The following is a 13,865-nucleotide window of genomic DNA, read 5'->3' as shown; positions in this document are numbered from 1 at the left end:
CGGTTAAATCAACCGCTGAGCTGGCTCTCGCGGTCTCCTTGCGCAATCATGCCGTTGCGAGCCAAGGTGACCGGCCCGGCAAACTCGGCGTTGAGGGTGAGTTACGATAGTTTATATAGAAAGATTGAAGGAGAATTGTTTGGCTGATTGGCTTGCAGATGGCCTCCACCGATACGCCGGTGCCCCGGGAGCTTCCCGGCGACGATCCAGATGATGTTTTGTTCTACTCGCAGTACGGCGTGCGATTGATCGAGCTCAATCGGCCGAACAAGCTCAATTCGTTGAACGGGTCGATGGCGCGGAAGATCATTCCTCGATTGCTGGTATGTTTGGGACATAAATATTGGGCATTGAGGTGTGGGAGACGGGCGTTGCTGATGTGGATAGGAATGGCGAAAATCTCAACTGGCCAACATTATCATGATTTCCGGCGCGGGCAGCAAAGCGTTCTGCGCCGGCGGCGACGTGGCAGCCCTGGCCGAGCTGAACAAGCAAGGAGAGGAAGGGCAGAAAAAGTCGGTTGAATACTTTGGGCTGGAATACTCGCTGGACCACCTGGTTGCGACGTACGACAAGCCGTACGTGGCGATTATGGACGGCATCACCATGGGCGGCGGAGTTGGACTCAGCATCCACGCGCCGTTCCGGATTGCGACGGAGCGGACGGTGTTTGCCATGCCAGAGACGACGATCGGGTTCTTCCCGGACGTCGGCGGCTCGTTCTTCCTGCCGCGCATGGACGGCGAGATTGGCACGTACCTGGCGCTGACGTCGGAGCGGCTGAACGGCGTACAGTCGTTCTACGCGGGCGTTGCGACGCACTACGTGCACTCGACCTCGCTCAACAGCCTGACGAGCCGGCTGTCGGAGCTGGTGTTCAAGGACTACGCCACCTATCCAGAGCGGCTGGCGCTGGTGAACCGGACGATCTCCGAGTTCACAGCGGACCTGCCGCACGAGGACGAGGAGCCGATGCTCCTGGCCGGCCCTCTGCGCCAGGCGATCGACCGCTGCTTCGGCTACAACACGGTTGAGGAGATCATCCAGGCGCTGGAGCGGGAAGAGGAGCAGAAGGAGTGGGCGCAAAAGACGCTGGAGACGTTGAAGCAGCGCTCGCCCACCTCGCTCAAGGTCACTCTGCGCCAGCTGCGCCTGGGCAAGAAATGGGGCATTGCCGAGACCTTCCAGCGCGAGTACCAGCTCGCCAGCAAGTTCATGAAGCACCCGGACTTTGTCGAGGGTGTTTCCGCGCGGCTGCTGTCGAAGCCGCCGCGGAAGCCGGAGTGGCAGCCCAGTACCCTGGACGCTGTCTCGACCGAGACGGTGGACGAATTCTTCACGGCGCCCCCGCGGGACAAGCAGCAGCGGCTGGGACTGTACACGGACGTTAACTACAAGCAGTACCCGTACCTGCATCACGCGCTGCCTTCGGAGGCGGAGATTGAGCGGTACGTGCGGGCCAACGGCGGGTCGGCCAAGGATGTCATTACCGAATTCTTCAAGCGATGGGAGTACAAGCCGGGCGTCAAGACCAAGGTGCGGGACGTGTTGCAGCGCAAGACGACGGAGACGGAGAGTGGGCTTCGATGGATTGATTGAGTAGCATTCATACTGGGGGTACCGACATCTTTTCCTTGTATCTACTGGCTTTTGGGTCGAATGTATTCTATTCCATTCTTCTCTTCCATCGATCTATGATCCGGACATGTTTGTGCCTCTGTACAGAACCGGCGATTATTGGCGCATGCCAACTTTTCTCTCCATGCCAACAATTCCATGCCCTTGATTGAACAAAACCAGAATCTTCGCCGAGCGACATTTTTTCCCCCCCAATCCCGAGTTCCGATAAGTCTACTCCAAGTTTTGCTCCCAACTGTTTGAACGCGATGACCTCCACTTTCATCTGCCCTAGTGCCAACCGCTGTCAAATGGCAGGGCCAACCAATCGCCAACGATGAACACAACCTGTTCGTGTATCCGTAATTAAAGTTTCCCAGACCGAGGAGTCTGGACTGTTTTGTTTGCAAAAAAGAGAAAAAAAAAAAGGTTTGATCGACAATCACTGCCTTAGGCCGTCAAGGGACCCCAGGGTCCTAACTGGCGACTAAACTCACGTCAAGGACCGTTGGTTGATGCAAGCGTGACATCGTGACGTTTCCTGTTTTTGCCCACTCCGCCACGTAATTCCGGTACTTCCCAAGTTTCCTTTGCTCTTGGATTCTGGGTTGGGTTTAGTTCCATCGGTTCGCGTATCTGCAGTCGTTCCTCCTCCTAAGCCAAAGTAGTAGGGTCAAGGGATCGGGACTCCATCGTCAGGTCCAGGGCCCGGTTTTTGGTGCTCTTTGAAAAGGGAACAGACAGAAAAAGCTGGCCCTGGGGATCAGAATCATCATATTACTCATGCTCGGTGGATCTGGGACCTTGCAAGCGGCGGTTGTAGAATCCGGCCAGACAGAATGCGCCGGCAGACACGAGTCGTCGTATGACAATTTCCGCGATTCCTACTGCCTCGGGTTCGAAGATCGAGACCCCGAGGGGGCGGGGGTGTCCCTCCCCATTGCCTCGTTTTCTTATTTCCCCAATCTACTTATCTGCGGTGGTGCTGTGCAAGGGTTGTTGAGCGCTGTCGCGACCCGATTCCATTTTGAGAGGGAAAACGGTCGAACAGGGCAATAGGGCGATAACCTGATAAACGAGGTGGGAAATCTGTAGGCTTCCGATCTAGGTTGGTCACTTTACTCGATGAAGGCAGTGCTTGCTCTCTTGGTGCCTGAGCTTGTGAAAATGGGGGGAAGTGCGTGGTCCTGTTTTATCGCCGGCCGTTGCGGTCGCTTTCCCATTCGGAAGCTTTCGTTCTTTCCTCGTCTGGCCGGAATCGTTGTCCGCTTCCGGCAGTCCCTCGGTTCGCTTGTGAGAGAGGAAAGAGGTACCTCTGAGGGTTCCTTCCTCATGCTCGAGCCGTTCAGAGTTCAAAACGGAAAAGGGACCCTGGTCGGCTGGTGGAGATTGGTGGATCGCGATGGAGACGGGTGGCTCTGAGTGGACAAAAACATCCGCAGATCAACCAATCGCGACGGGAGAAATCCACGGAAAAACTGGGAAATCCCATATCCACCACTGTCATTGGCCCCGGCCCACCCTGACACCATGGAAGGGCAAATCAGGCTTAGCCGTTCTCGGCTTTCCCCCGCGGACAGGGAACTGGGACTGGGTCCAATGGCTCGACGATCCCGGCGGCGGTCATGATGTCAGAGACCCCAGCGACCAAGAAAGCCGGACAGACGCTCCAGCATTGCGATCCTTGTAGCTTTCGTAGAGGCAAGGAGAAAACGGTCGGATTGGATACTGGACCGCTCTATATTAGATCAGTGGCCATCCATGGAAGCCCTGTTGCGGGACAGCTGTCCATCCAGCGGTCGCGGCCTAGAACACACCATAGAAAACCGCGAGACCTGGAGCTCTCACAACGCAACGTTTCCCCTCTCTGCTGCACGAGACACACACAGACACGAAGGATTTGTCTTGTCAGGCATTGCGGCATTGACAGTGAGCTCGAGTGGACGCTCGAGTTGGGAAGCTCTGAATCGAGTTCGGCCGCGAAAAGTTTCCTCTGAGCGATAACAACCGGCGATCGAGCTCGACAGACACACACACAGAGCTCGCGCTGCCCACCACCCAGCAGTTAGGATCCGTGGCTCTGTTCGCTCTCGACGACATCATCATCGGCCCGTCTTCGCCAGGGAGCGCGGTGGTTGACACCACGACTCCAACCAGGCTTCTTCCATGTCGTCTGTCGAGATGGCCGCCGCTGCTTTCTCCACGGCCGATGCCGTGACGGCCCCGCCAGCCTTCGATGCCGGTGGTCCGTTCAATGCCGATTTCCTCGGAATGGCCTTTCACGACGACGACGACGACGATAACAACGCGGCTTGGGGCCTGAGTCCGCTGTCACCCTCACTGCCTTCCTGGAACGCAAAAACAGATCCTTCGTTTCCTGTGTCGCTGTCGCTGGATCCGGAGTTCAAACACACAGCAGCAGCGACAACCACCGCGCAGATGAACAACGGCCAGCCCACTCCACCGCTGGACGAGAAACCGACGCTGATTTCAGCCGCCGACTTGAACATGGCGTCCTATCCGGCCGCGGAGAGCAATACAAATAGGGGAAACCCCAATCCTGCACCAGCACCGGCATGGAACGATGCTCCAACGCCGCCCAACGCCGACATCTCCCACCGTCGAAAGAGCAGCGGCGGCGGTAGCAGCAGTGCGCGCGGGGGCGGCACCGACCACCGCGGCTCCGTCACAAAACGCCGCCGAAGTGCTCGCGAGCACAAGCCCACGACGCACCACCGCATGGCCAGCAGCAGCGGCGCAGACTCGGACGACCCAGACCCGGAACAGTTGAAACGAGAGAGGTTCCTGGAGCGCAATCGCCTCGCCGCCAGCAAGTGTCGACAGAAGAAGAAAGAGCACACGATGCAGCTCGAGTCCAAGTTCAAGGAGCAGTCTGACAAGCGCGACGAACTGAACGCGGAGATTTCGGCGCTGCGGGGACAGATCCTCGCCCTGAAGAACGAGGTCCTCAAGCACGCACAGTGCGGCGACGAACCTATCAAGCTGCATCTGGCCCAGATGGTCAAACAGATTACCTACCGAGATAGTCAAGACCCCCAACCCCATGGGCTGCCGGATTGCTCGGTGACGGCGGCAGCCGCCGCTGCAGCCGCTGCAGCTGCTTCCGCCCCTGGACCTCCTTTATCTGCCACGGCGTCCGCGTCCGTTTCGGCATCTGGTTCTGCCGTCGCCGACGCGCAGAGCTCTACCCCGTCCTCCTCGTCGCCAGTCCACGGCGGCATCTCCTTTGGTTTCGACGACCAGCTGCACCTGGACAGCTCGACGTCCTTTGAGCAGCAGATTCGACGCGACTCGGAGGCGTCCATGGCCTTTTCCGCTGATGACGATTTTGACAACCTCATCAATGTATGACTTAGCTTTTTTTTTTTTCTTTTTTTCACGAGGTTCCGAAAACAAAATCCTTAATTCATTACTCGGAGACTGGGAGGCTTGCTCTTTTTTTTTTTTTCCTTCCTTCTTTGTTACTGGTGGCTGTATGATTGAATTGGCGAAGCGGATAATAGGTGTGGGAGGCGTTTGTGATGTGATCTACAATAGTCCTAATCAAACAATAACTATCAAGATGAGCACTTCTTGGAGTGAAGCATTTGATCATCTATTATGCCTCGTCCCGTCCAAGGAATTATTGATGTTTTGCATTTTATTGAGAAGGAATGGTTCAATACATAACGACAAATGGAATACATACTCCGTCCCATCACACAACAGAACGATATCTACCTACATTTATCACAACCAGGCGTTCAATAATAAACGGAGCGCCGGCCATGTATATTCGATGAAAGGCAGCGTCAGCACCACCAGCGTCTTTCTGCCAGCGACGACGGGGAGCTTGCATGGTTTTGCAAAGACTCTGCATGCACAGATTTCGCATCAGGAAAAGAATCGTAAACTTTTCCCGTTATAAAGGGGAAAAGTAGGTTTTCTGAAAGCCAACCTCTAGTCTCTCGAGTGTTCTGTTCTTGAACCGTTTCATGTTGTTGCGGATTTTCTTCCAGGACGTGTCATAGTCCACGGAGTTTGGATCGATATCATTGCCCCAGACGTTCCTGATTAGCCGGTCAGCGGCTTCAGGATCGAACTTGAAAAACAGGATTGTCATAAATCGCGACTTCCCGTCAATCGCTCCCATTTTTTTTTTTAGAGATAATTCGCCTCTTCGTTTGCCGTCTGGTTGTTCCGCCGCCTTCTTTTTGCCTCAGATGGGATAGCGTCGTGGCCATTGTTGAGAGTTTGATCATATTCCGGAATCTGCACCTGCTCGTCGGCATGGCTGGGCACTGAGCTGGCACTTCTGTGGTCTATGACGCGTCCTGGAAGAAAATCCGCAACAACATGAAACGGTTCAAGAACAGAACACTCGAGAGACTAGAGGTTGGCTTTCAGAAAACCTAGATCAGTAATGTGTGCACTCTAACGAGGTAATCTGCAGGAACATGTGGAATAAATTCTGAAAGCAGAGCAAACGTCCGGAAGTGCAACTCGCTCGTCTGATATTAATGCTCTGCAGGAATTTTTCGCTTTCCTCCTCTCTTCTGAGAATTTCTTAGATGACTTCTATTTCTTGGACTTATATTTCCGTCGAGAAATGCACAGAGCTGGGAAAATGGTACCTAAGGGATACGGCAATTGGGTTCTGTGCTCGACATTGTGTCTAACCAGTGCTTCCAGAATTCTATGCAAACCTCTGCGTGCAAGTCAGGTTTTATCTCGATGTTGCCTCGAATCCGGTCCGCCAGGCAGAACGGCCGAGAGCCCGAGAAGACCTTTTTGGGTTCCTGGCCGACCTCAGAGACACGGTTGAATTCAAACCCATTCACAAGGTTGAGTTCTATGAACTCACCCTTGGGCGGATGGGCCAGAGGAAACAGAAGGGGAAAAGGCGAAAACCCGTCGGCCCTTTCACTCACTTTCGTTCGTTTCGGGCAGTAGGTGCTCGGCCACGAACATCAAACAGTACCACATTACATGACTCAGGCAACAGAGCATAGCATAGTTCACGAAAGTCATCTTCATCACCGTGAATACAACCACAATTGTCGGAGTTGTGGTGTGGTTGTTGCGTCGCGAAATGTGCAACTTGAAGTGCCGTGTTCTTAGGATGCGGAGTATATTCATAATCTTCCGTATCTAATGGATACGGAACTTGTACTACTATTTTAATTCTCGTCGTTAGCATTCTCATCATGACCGGCCGTCATAGTTGAGTAAATGGCACTCACTAATAGTAATAATGTAGCCGACACGGGTTGATAATGTATGCATCAACAAAGTATTGAAGATATTCTTGTCTCTTCAACCAACAGTCTGGTAGCCCTTGTTGCACCAATTCGTTCCGTCCCAACAACTTGACAGTCCGGCGGCGGACCGGCAAGCACGCCCACCACATGAAGGTTGGGTCCAGCTGCGTTTCAACAATGCACTCCGTGCAGGGAGGAGAGAGCAGGTGCTGGATTTCACGGAGTGCAGAATATAGTGCGCTCATAGAGAATGCGTTTTCATTTTCGTATCTTTAAGATACGAAACTGCGAGAATAACAGAAGAATTAGTACCCTAATAACGAGCGGTAACGAAACGCTTCCAAGAGCAGCCAGTGAGACTCTGTCACAAATGCTAGAAGCTAAGCGTGTTACGCGGCCGTGTTGTGCTTCCGGCCACGTACGTTTTGGCCAGTGACGGCAGATAAATAATCATTCTAGTTACTACTATTAAATGATAATAGTAGTAACGTCTTCTCGCGGGAGTAAGAGTGGTAAGTAAGAAGGTGGAAGGAGAAAAATAGTCATGCGCGTTCACGGAGGTATTTATAACTTGCCTTCTGCAGTCGAGAACATGTCAACTTCACGGATTTGCTCATCAGGTTGAGCAAAATCACCAGCATTCACGACATTCACTATGGACAATTCCACACCAAATTCAATCACTGAAGAACCTCTGACTGCCCAGCATCAGAAGTGTCCTTTCTTTCAGCGCTACTATACTTGCTTATGCTGGTTTTCGATGCTCGATAGCTCCCCTTGCAAGAATGTGGCTGCTCACTCAACAGGGAGATTGATCCGGAGACGTGGGAAAAAGTGCAAGTAAAACCGCAAGTGCACACTCTCGCCCTCGTTCCGCATAGTATCTGATATGAAGGAAATCTGACGATATGCTAGTGCCTTGATTTTGAAATGCAATTTACTCTCCAAATACTCAACAGTTACAAGCGCATAATGGCGCATCAAACAATAATGCTACCTGATGTAAGGGTGGGTTACTCCGTACACAGAGTATCTTTGAAGGGACAGCCAAAGGAGTCTGTAAAGTCAGTTTTCATATGTTGGGAAATACTGTATCTGCTGTTCAAGTGCTGCATTTTTTTTTTTCTTTCCTTATTAGGTCCAACATGGTTTTGCCGTTCTGCTTGGGCCACCTCCCAGGACACTGCAGCCGTGGCGTTCGCCACTTCGCGTTCGGCTTTCCATCCAACAGTAATAATAGCTGCCTGCATTCCCCGCTGGAAGTGGTGCGCATCTAAAAATTGGGGTTCATTTTCCCCTCGTCGCACCCTGTAACTACTGCTTCAACCATATCCAATAGCTCTTCAATTTGATCAGCCATCGAACAGTGCAGCTGCTTTCTCCGTATTTCCCAGTTATAGGTCGTGGAGAGGGCAACGAACCTGTAAACTACAAGAGTACTCGTAGGCAAATTAGGGTTAGGGTTGGTGATGGATGATCAAATCTCAGATCTGTGCTTCGTACGGAGTTGTCTACTCTGTAGATTGTAGTTAGTTATGCTTTTGCGCAAGTTTGCAAACTCAGTTCTCAGGGGTTGCAGTGATTTGGCTGGTTGCAATCGTACCTGGCTATACCGAAGTCTTGTTAACGAATTTACAGATTTAACGAACAAATTTGCCCGTGCAGAAATGTTTCCCCAATACAAAATTGGATTGCCTTGCGTAACATATCGTATGATCATAGTTAAAACGAACAAAAGCGCAGTGTTTACCTGGATTTAGCGAACATTTGTCTTTAGCCAACAAAGTTCGTTATACTGAATACAGTATCTCAGTGAGTTTCTGCCCGCTGTATTCAAGCTTGGTCACTGCTCAACCTGATAGGCTGATGACAGTGATGAGCTGATAGTTTGCAAATTTCTTTGTTTTGCAAATTGTCAAACGGACCGAATCGGTGTCTGCGTGAGTACTCCGTACGGAGTATTTAGATTTCACCGGTGACACGGTCATACCGGGCCTAGAACTGATTCGGGACCCCCGCTTGCGGGATGATATGATCTTCCCGCGTTCTGGGCAAACGTTCTTCAAATATCTGCCAGAAAAGAGATTCAGAGTCAGATTGATTGCGGAAAATTGCAAGTTAAAGAGGATCTGTTCGTTTGTGAACGAGTCAAAGATTCATGCAGTTTCCATATTCGAATCTCCATGGCTCTCTTCAACGTTCGAGACTTCTGACCCATTGATCTTTCCTGGACCTTCGCTTAGTGTTTTGCCGGTGAATCTCTACGAAACGGTGTGAGCCATCGCCGGCTGTCACTGTTTCTTCAGCCGTCGTTGGACCCGAGGATAACGAGGAGGGATTGTTGGGAAAGCTGATCGCACCTACGAGTTTTGTGCAACACTACTCCTAAACTCCCAGGCTCTCTCAGTGCACCCATTACGGCACGCAACAGCATCAATCAGCAAGTCTGATGATTCTGACAGGGGGAAAAGCGGCACTGGACGCAGGGCATGAGGACCTTAACCGTGCATTTGGAGCGGTGCTTGCATCTTGAGAGAATGAGAACACATGCTTTCCGGGATTCCCGGGACGCCGCGCATACTTGTTATCTGAACTCATCTTTCAAGATGTCCAATGGTAAGGGGAAAAGGTCCTATTTAGATGCCGACGCGGGAATCATCCTGCAGTTTTCCGTCAGATTGTTCTCTCCGCAGGATTTATTTCTCGGTGAAGGTGAAATATCGTTGGCATGAGGCCAGGGATAAGAAACAACTTGAGTAACCATGCCATTCTACATTTGGAGGATATTGCAAAGGAATAAATTGAAGATTTGGGAGGAAGAGTATCTTATCGGCGTCTAATGACTCGAAGCTGTCCTTCAACCACCAGACCGCGAGGGAGTTTCTAACTCGTCCGAAGCCAAAGAGCCAGCGGCAAGACTGGATGGTCATGTCGAAAACACACAGCAAAATGACATGGGTCTGTCTGGACTACCTGTCATTTCTGGACGAGCGGCAATCAGATCGAGTCAGAGATCCGCTTGCGTGGTGCTCTGCAAAACTCTGGGTGGGTATGTCAAGCTCACGGATTTGAAAAAAAAATGTACACGAGTCATGAACCTTTTTCCTTCCAGCATTGAGGAGCTTGGCGTGCTCATCAAGGAGATTGTAGAGTATTGACTTTTCCTCATCCAGTTTTGATAGGCATTCGAGGTAGATCTATGTCGTCTTGCTGTGTGATTTTGACATCTCCAATCGGTCTTGCCACCTGCCCTTCAGTTCTGGGCGAGTTAGGAACTCCCTCGCTGTTTGGTGGATGAAGGACAGTTTCGAGCCATAGAAGTCGATTAGGTACTTGCCACCAGGTTTGGAATCGGCAGCACGGTTGTTTAGTACGTAGTCTCCCCCGAGGTCAGCGTCAGCGTCAGCGCCAGATTTACCTCGTCGAGCAGCACATAACGCAGGAATGATACGATGGTGTGTCTTTGTATGAGGCTGGTTTCTACTTTTATCGGGTGCATTCCTGGACACATCTGCGACCTCGAGGACAGATCAGCGAGACGACTTGAACCTCTGGGGGCCTGTTAGCATTCGTTGACTGAAGTTGTTGAAAATGTTGACCTGTATTTCGATGAGCAATCAGTTCGAGTATAAAGACTTCAACTAGTTTGGTAAATGGAAATGGATGGCTGCGGAACGAGTACCTACTCTCTGTTCAAGGCCGGAGTACTTGTTCTGCAACCATTCCTCATTACCAAGTTCCTAAAGGATCTGGGCCCTGAATACGACATGATTCAAGCCTTTATCCATTCTTTCATGGCCTTTTGCCCAAGCTTGTTGAGTATGATCATCGAGGAACAATGATAGTATCAGGCGGGTTTAGCAGAATCGTCATGCGTAGATATTCAACTTGGCGGGCTGCCAATACGGAAGCTTGTTTCTCAGATTCGATGAGATCGCGGGTGAAATCCAACCTGATCCTGACGCTGTTGCGTTTATCTTTTTTCATCTCGAACAAATTGACGAAAGCAACCCGCTTTGGTTGCGTAGGTACATAAAAAAAGATGGAATTGAAAATTTATATGAAAGGGAGGACATATCAAGAACATCCGTGATGGTGTAGCGGTAACATCACTGTCTCTCACACAGTAGCCCGGGGTTCGACTCCCCGTCACGGAAGTTTCTTTTTGGAATTTTTTTTCTTCCATTCCTTCCCTCCAAACACAAATCCAAAGAAACAATGACTACGGAGTACATCTGACATGCAATTTCATTTTTTGATCTCACGAAACGAAGATTGGAGCAGTCAACGTTGACATAATTTTTTTTTTTTTGGCTCCAGAAGCACCACCCTGGGTCCCGTGTTAATCTAATGCCGACCCAACTCGTGTGAGATTGCTACTTTGAGTGAGGACAGATTCGCCATGGCCGAGTCTCTCCAACGAGAAGTGGAGACCCTCCGATAACGGTTGAAAGAAGCAGAGGAACGGCAGAGAGAGGAGGAGAGACGGCGGAAAGAAGTGGAGGAACTCCAGAAAAGGCAGAAGCTCAGCCAACAACTTTCGACGAGCTGCTGACAGCTACGCATCTACTCCTGTTTGATCCGCTGAAAGTTGGAGACCCGGCGGATTCCACACGAGGAACCATCGCAGCACGGCGTGCGAAACTCTGCACAGAAGAAATCCGTGAATGGTCAGACTTTCCGAATGACCTGGGAAAGATCTTCGATGATGTGTGCAGGTTCCTGAAGCCGGCGGGAAAAACCCATCCTCGGCTGTTCAGCTTGATGAGCAGTCTAAGATGGCTTTCGTGCACGAAGACCACGCGGCCAATTTGTAGCGAAAGTGATCTTGATCATTTCATTACTACTATCTCTGCGAGCCAAACGTGGATGCATATAAGGAAGGCACCCAGATCAAGATTGAGAACACGGCGGTCGCGCGAGTTCTCTGCTTTTGCTTAATGTCCTGCCAGAGCTCTCCACCTCGGAATCAGGTGTGGCGAAATCAAGCAAAGGCGCGTCTTCGGACTTGGGGTGAGCACTATAATGCGCATTTGGCGCAAGCTTGCGACACTCCGGGAACGCCTCCGGTTTCAGACCATACGATGTCTGGCTCGGAATACGTACCATCATCACCTCCGTCGGAGCGCGTTGCAGAGGGTTGACGTATCCCGACATCATTGAAACAAACGTCAAAATGGTTTGAGAAATGTACTGTATGTAAGTTCTGACGATTACCTCTGAACATAGTCACCTCATGGCACTCTCCCTTCATATTTAAGTCCTAGACAACGAACCAAAGCATCGGAGAAGCGATACTGTAAATGCATGCTGCTCCCAGCTACTGATCTAGTAAAAATGCTTGCGGATATCATTTCCCTCATACACATCTGCACGGGCAAAACATGGGATGATAAAGTAAGGGCTTCTATGTACAAGAACTATCATTTCCTTCATACACATCTTCCAAATAATTCATGGCTGATTTAAACAGCACCATCATCAATCGTTCCCTTCAAATCGTCCTCGTAATTACTATCGTCGTCTGACTCCGATAGTAATAGTGCCGTCGCAGATTGTGTCTGTTATCGTAATTCGCGATTTCGCTACTCAGATCGTAGCGATTGTCATACCCTTAGTGTTGCGGGTGTCCGGCTTTGAATCCGTGCATCGTAGCACCTGCCTTGTATCCGTAGCCCTGGGTGGAGGGCGATTCCATAGCGTTCGGCATCTTGCAATATAATCATGATTGGCATCAACCATGTTGCACGTTTGTAGCAATTGCTAATAAAGAGCGGATGTCTTCTTTCCGTGCAATTGCTTCGCTCATTTCTCTTGCTTCGTCTTTTTCCCGTTCTTCTCGTCTGTTGCCTGTTGCTTGGTGGCCATGCTAGACCTGGTGCTTCTGTTGTTGCCGGTGTGCTGGTGTGGAAGACCTCCATATGTCGAAGATCAAACCACACCAGCACGCTGCGGGTTGAGCCCCTAGTTCGAGCATCGAACCCTTATATTCGTGGCCGCCTGGCAGAGGCCGTCTTCATAATTGAATGCATTTTATATATATATAATTTCTTTCTGTATCTTGTGGATCCGGAGCCTGGCAATCATCCGCAGAATAAGGTTAACATTCATCTCCTGTTCATCACCAGCATTGAGGCACCAAGAGAAGGCACAGGTATGGAACGATTGCAAGGGATTGCCCTCACCATTCAGCAGGAGCAGGCATGTTTCCTGCATGATATTCCATCTGCAGCGTCCTAGCCTCCGAGAAGAATTAGCCTATACGGGGGTTTGTAGTCGACAGTGGACGGCCAACCGTCGGCTGCTCAAGATAGACTATCAATACATAGTAGTTACTACTAGTAAAATAGTAACTACCAAGGCACACAGTAGAGCGGCCATAGTGACCGCCAAAAAAAAAAAAAAAAAAAAAAAAGGAAAAAGAAAATGGAGAAAATAACCTCATCATTCTAAATTGGAGGTCTGTTGTGCTTGATCCCTTATAAGTGGAATAAGTTGTTAAGAGTAAGTTGAGAAAAAGTCCAAATCGAACAACTTCTGGTATTTATACGTGCCTCGCTAGGGTCGAGAACGTGCTTTCATAATCTCACAGGCACCGCTGTGTTATACAGAATTCACGGACATGCTTTGTTTTCACGTTGCATGTCTCTGCCGCGTTTGTCTGGAATTTGTGATTTTGCAGACCATGGCCAACGATAAAGACTGTCTTGTGACTTTCGTCCCTGTTGTTCGAGTGCGGTGAGAACACTTATTCAATCAGCGCGGCACATACCAGCTCCTCTCTTTGCTTCCAGGGCTGCTGGACGCATGGAGCAGGTGAAGAGTAGCTCAGATGCTGGTCGTGGATTAACATGTCGTCATCTAATATTAGAGGAACTGAGTGGGATCTGCAAAGCTGTCTTCACCCGCTGGGACAACTCTGCACTATCAGCAGGCAGCCTGTATATCAAAGTGCTGATTGAAACTAGTTTATCGGATACTTCAGTA

At 50.5% G+C, this 13,865-nt stretch overlaps 3 protein-coding genes and 1 non-coding gene across 4 annotated transcripts; 3 read left to right on the top strand and 1 right to left on the bottom strand.

Annotated features, from left to right (window-relative positions):
- Positions 1 to 48: 48 nt before the first annotated feature.
- Positions 49 to 1,599, top strand: VTN49DRAFT_5796 (mitochondrial 37S ribosomal protein mS47; the record flags this gene model as incomplete). The annotated part of the gene is made up of 3 exons (XM_069413892.1): positions 49 to 96; positions 159 to 323; positions 388 to 1,599. The coding sequence occupies 3 exons, from the start codon at positions 49 to 51 to the stop codon at positions 1,597 to 1,599; spliced, it is 1,425 nt and encodes a 474-aa protein (XP_069266020.1).
- Positions 1,600 to 3,798: 2,199 nt separating this feature from the next.
- VTN49DRAFT_5795 (uncharacterized protein) lies at positions 3,799 to 4,989 on the top strand (the record flags this gene model as incomplete). The annotated part of the gene is made up of 1 exon (XM_069413891.1): positions 3,799 to 4,989. One exon carries the CDS (start codon positions 3,799 to 3,801, stop codon positions 4,987 to 4,989), a length of 1,191 nt encoding a protein of 396 aa, XP_069266019.1.
- A 1,763-nt stretch (positions 4,990 to 6,752) lies between these two features.
- On the bottom strand, positions 6,753 to 7,123 carry VTN49DRAFT_5794 (uncharacterized protein; the record flags this gene model as incomplete). The annotated part of the gene is made up of 2 exons (XM_069413890.1): positions 6,753 to 6,792; positions 6,861 to 7,123. 2 exons carry the CDS (start codon positions 7,121 to 7,123, stop codon positions 6,753 to 6,755), a joined length of 303 nt encoding a protein of 100 aa, XP_069266018.1.
- A 3,841-nt stretch (positions 7,124 to 10,964) lies between these two features.
- VTN49DRAFT_t86 lies at positions 10,965 to 11,035 on the top strand. The gene has a single exon. It is a non-coding gene; the product is annotated as a tRNA-Glu (tRNA).
- Positions 11,036 to 13,865: the final 2,830 nt, after the last annotated feature.

This window comes from Thermomyces lanuginosus (genome assembly GCF_041956635.1).
Source record: "Thermomyces lanuginosus strain ATCC 200065 unplaced genomic scaffold VTN49scaffold_36, whole genome shotgun sequence".
Lineage (NCBI taxonomy): Eukaryota > Fungi > Ascomycota > Eurotiomycetes > Eurotiales > Trichocomaceae > Thermomyces > Thermomyces lanuginosus.
Note: the sequence above shows the minus strand (reverse complement) of the source record. Positions and strands in the feature narration are given on the sequence as shown.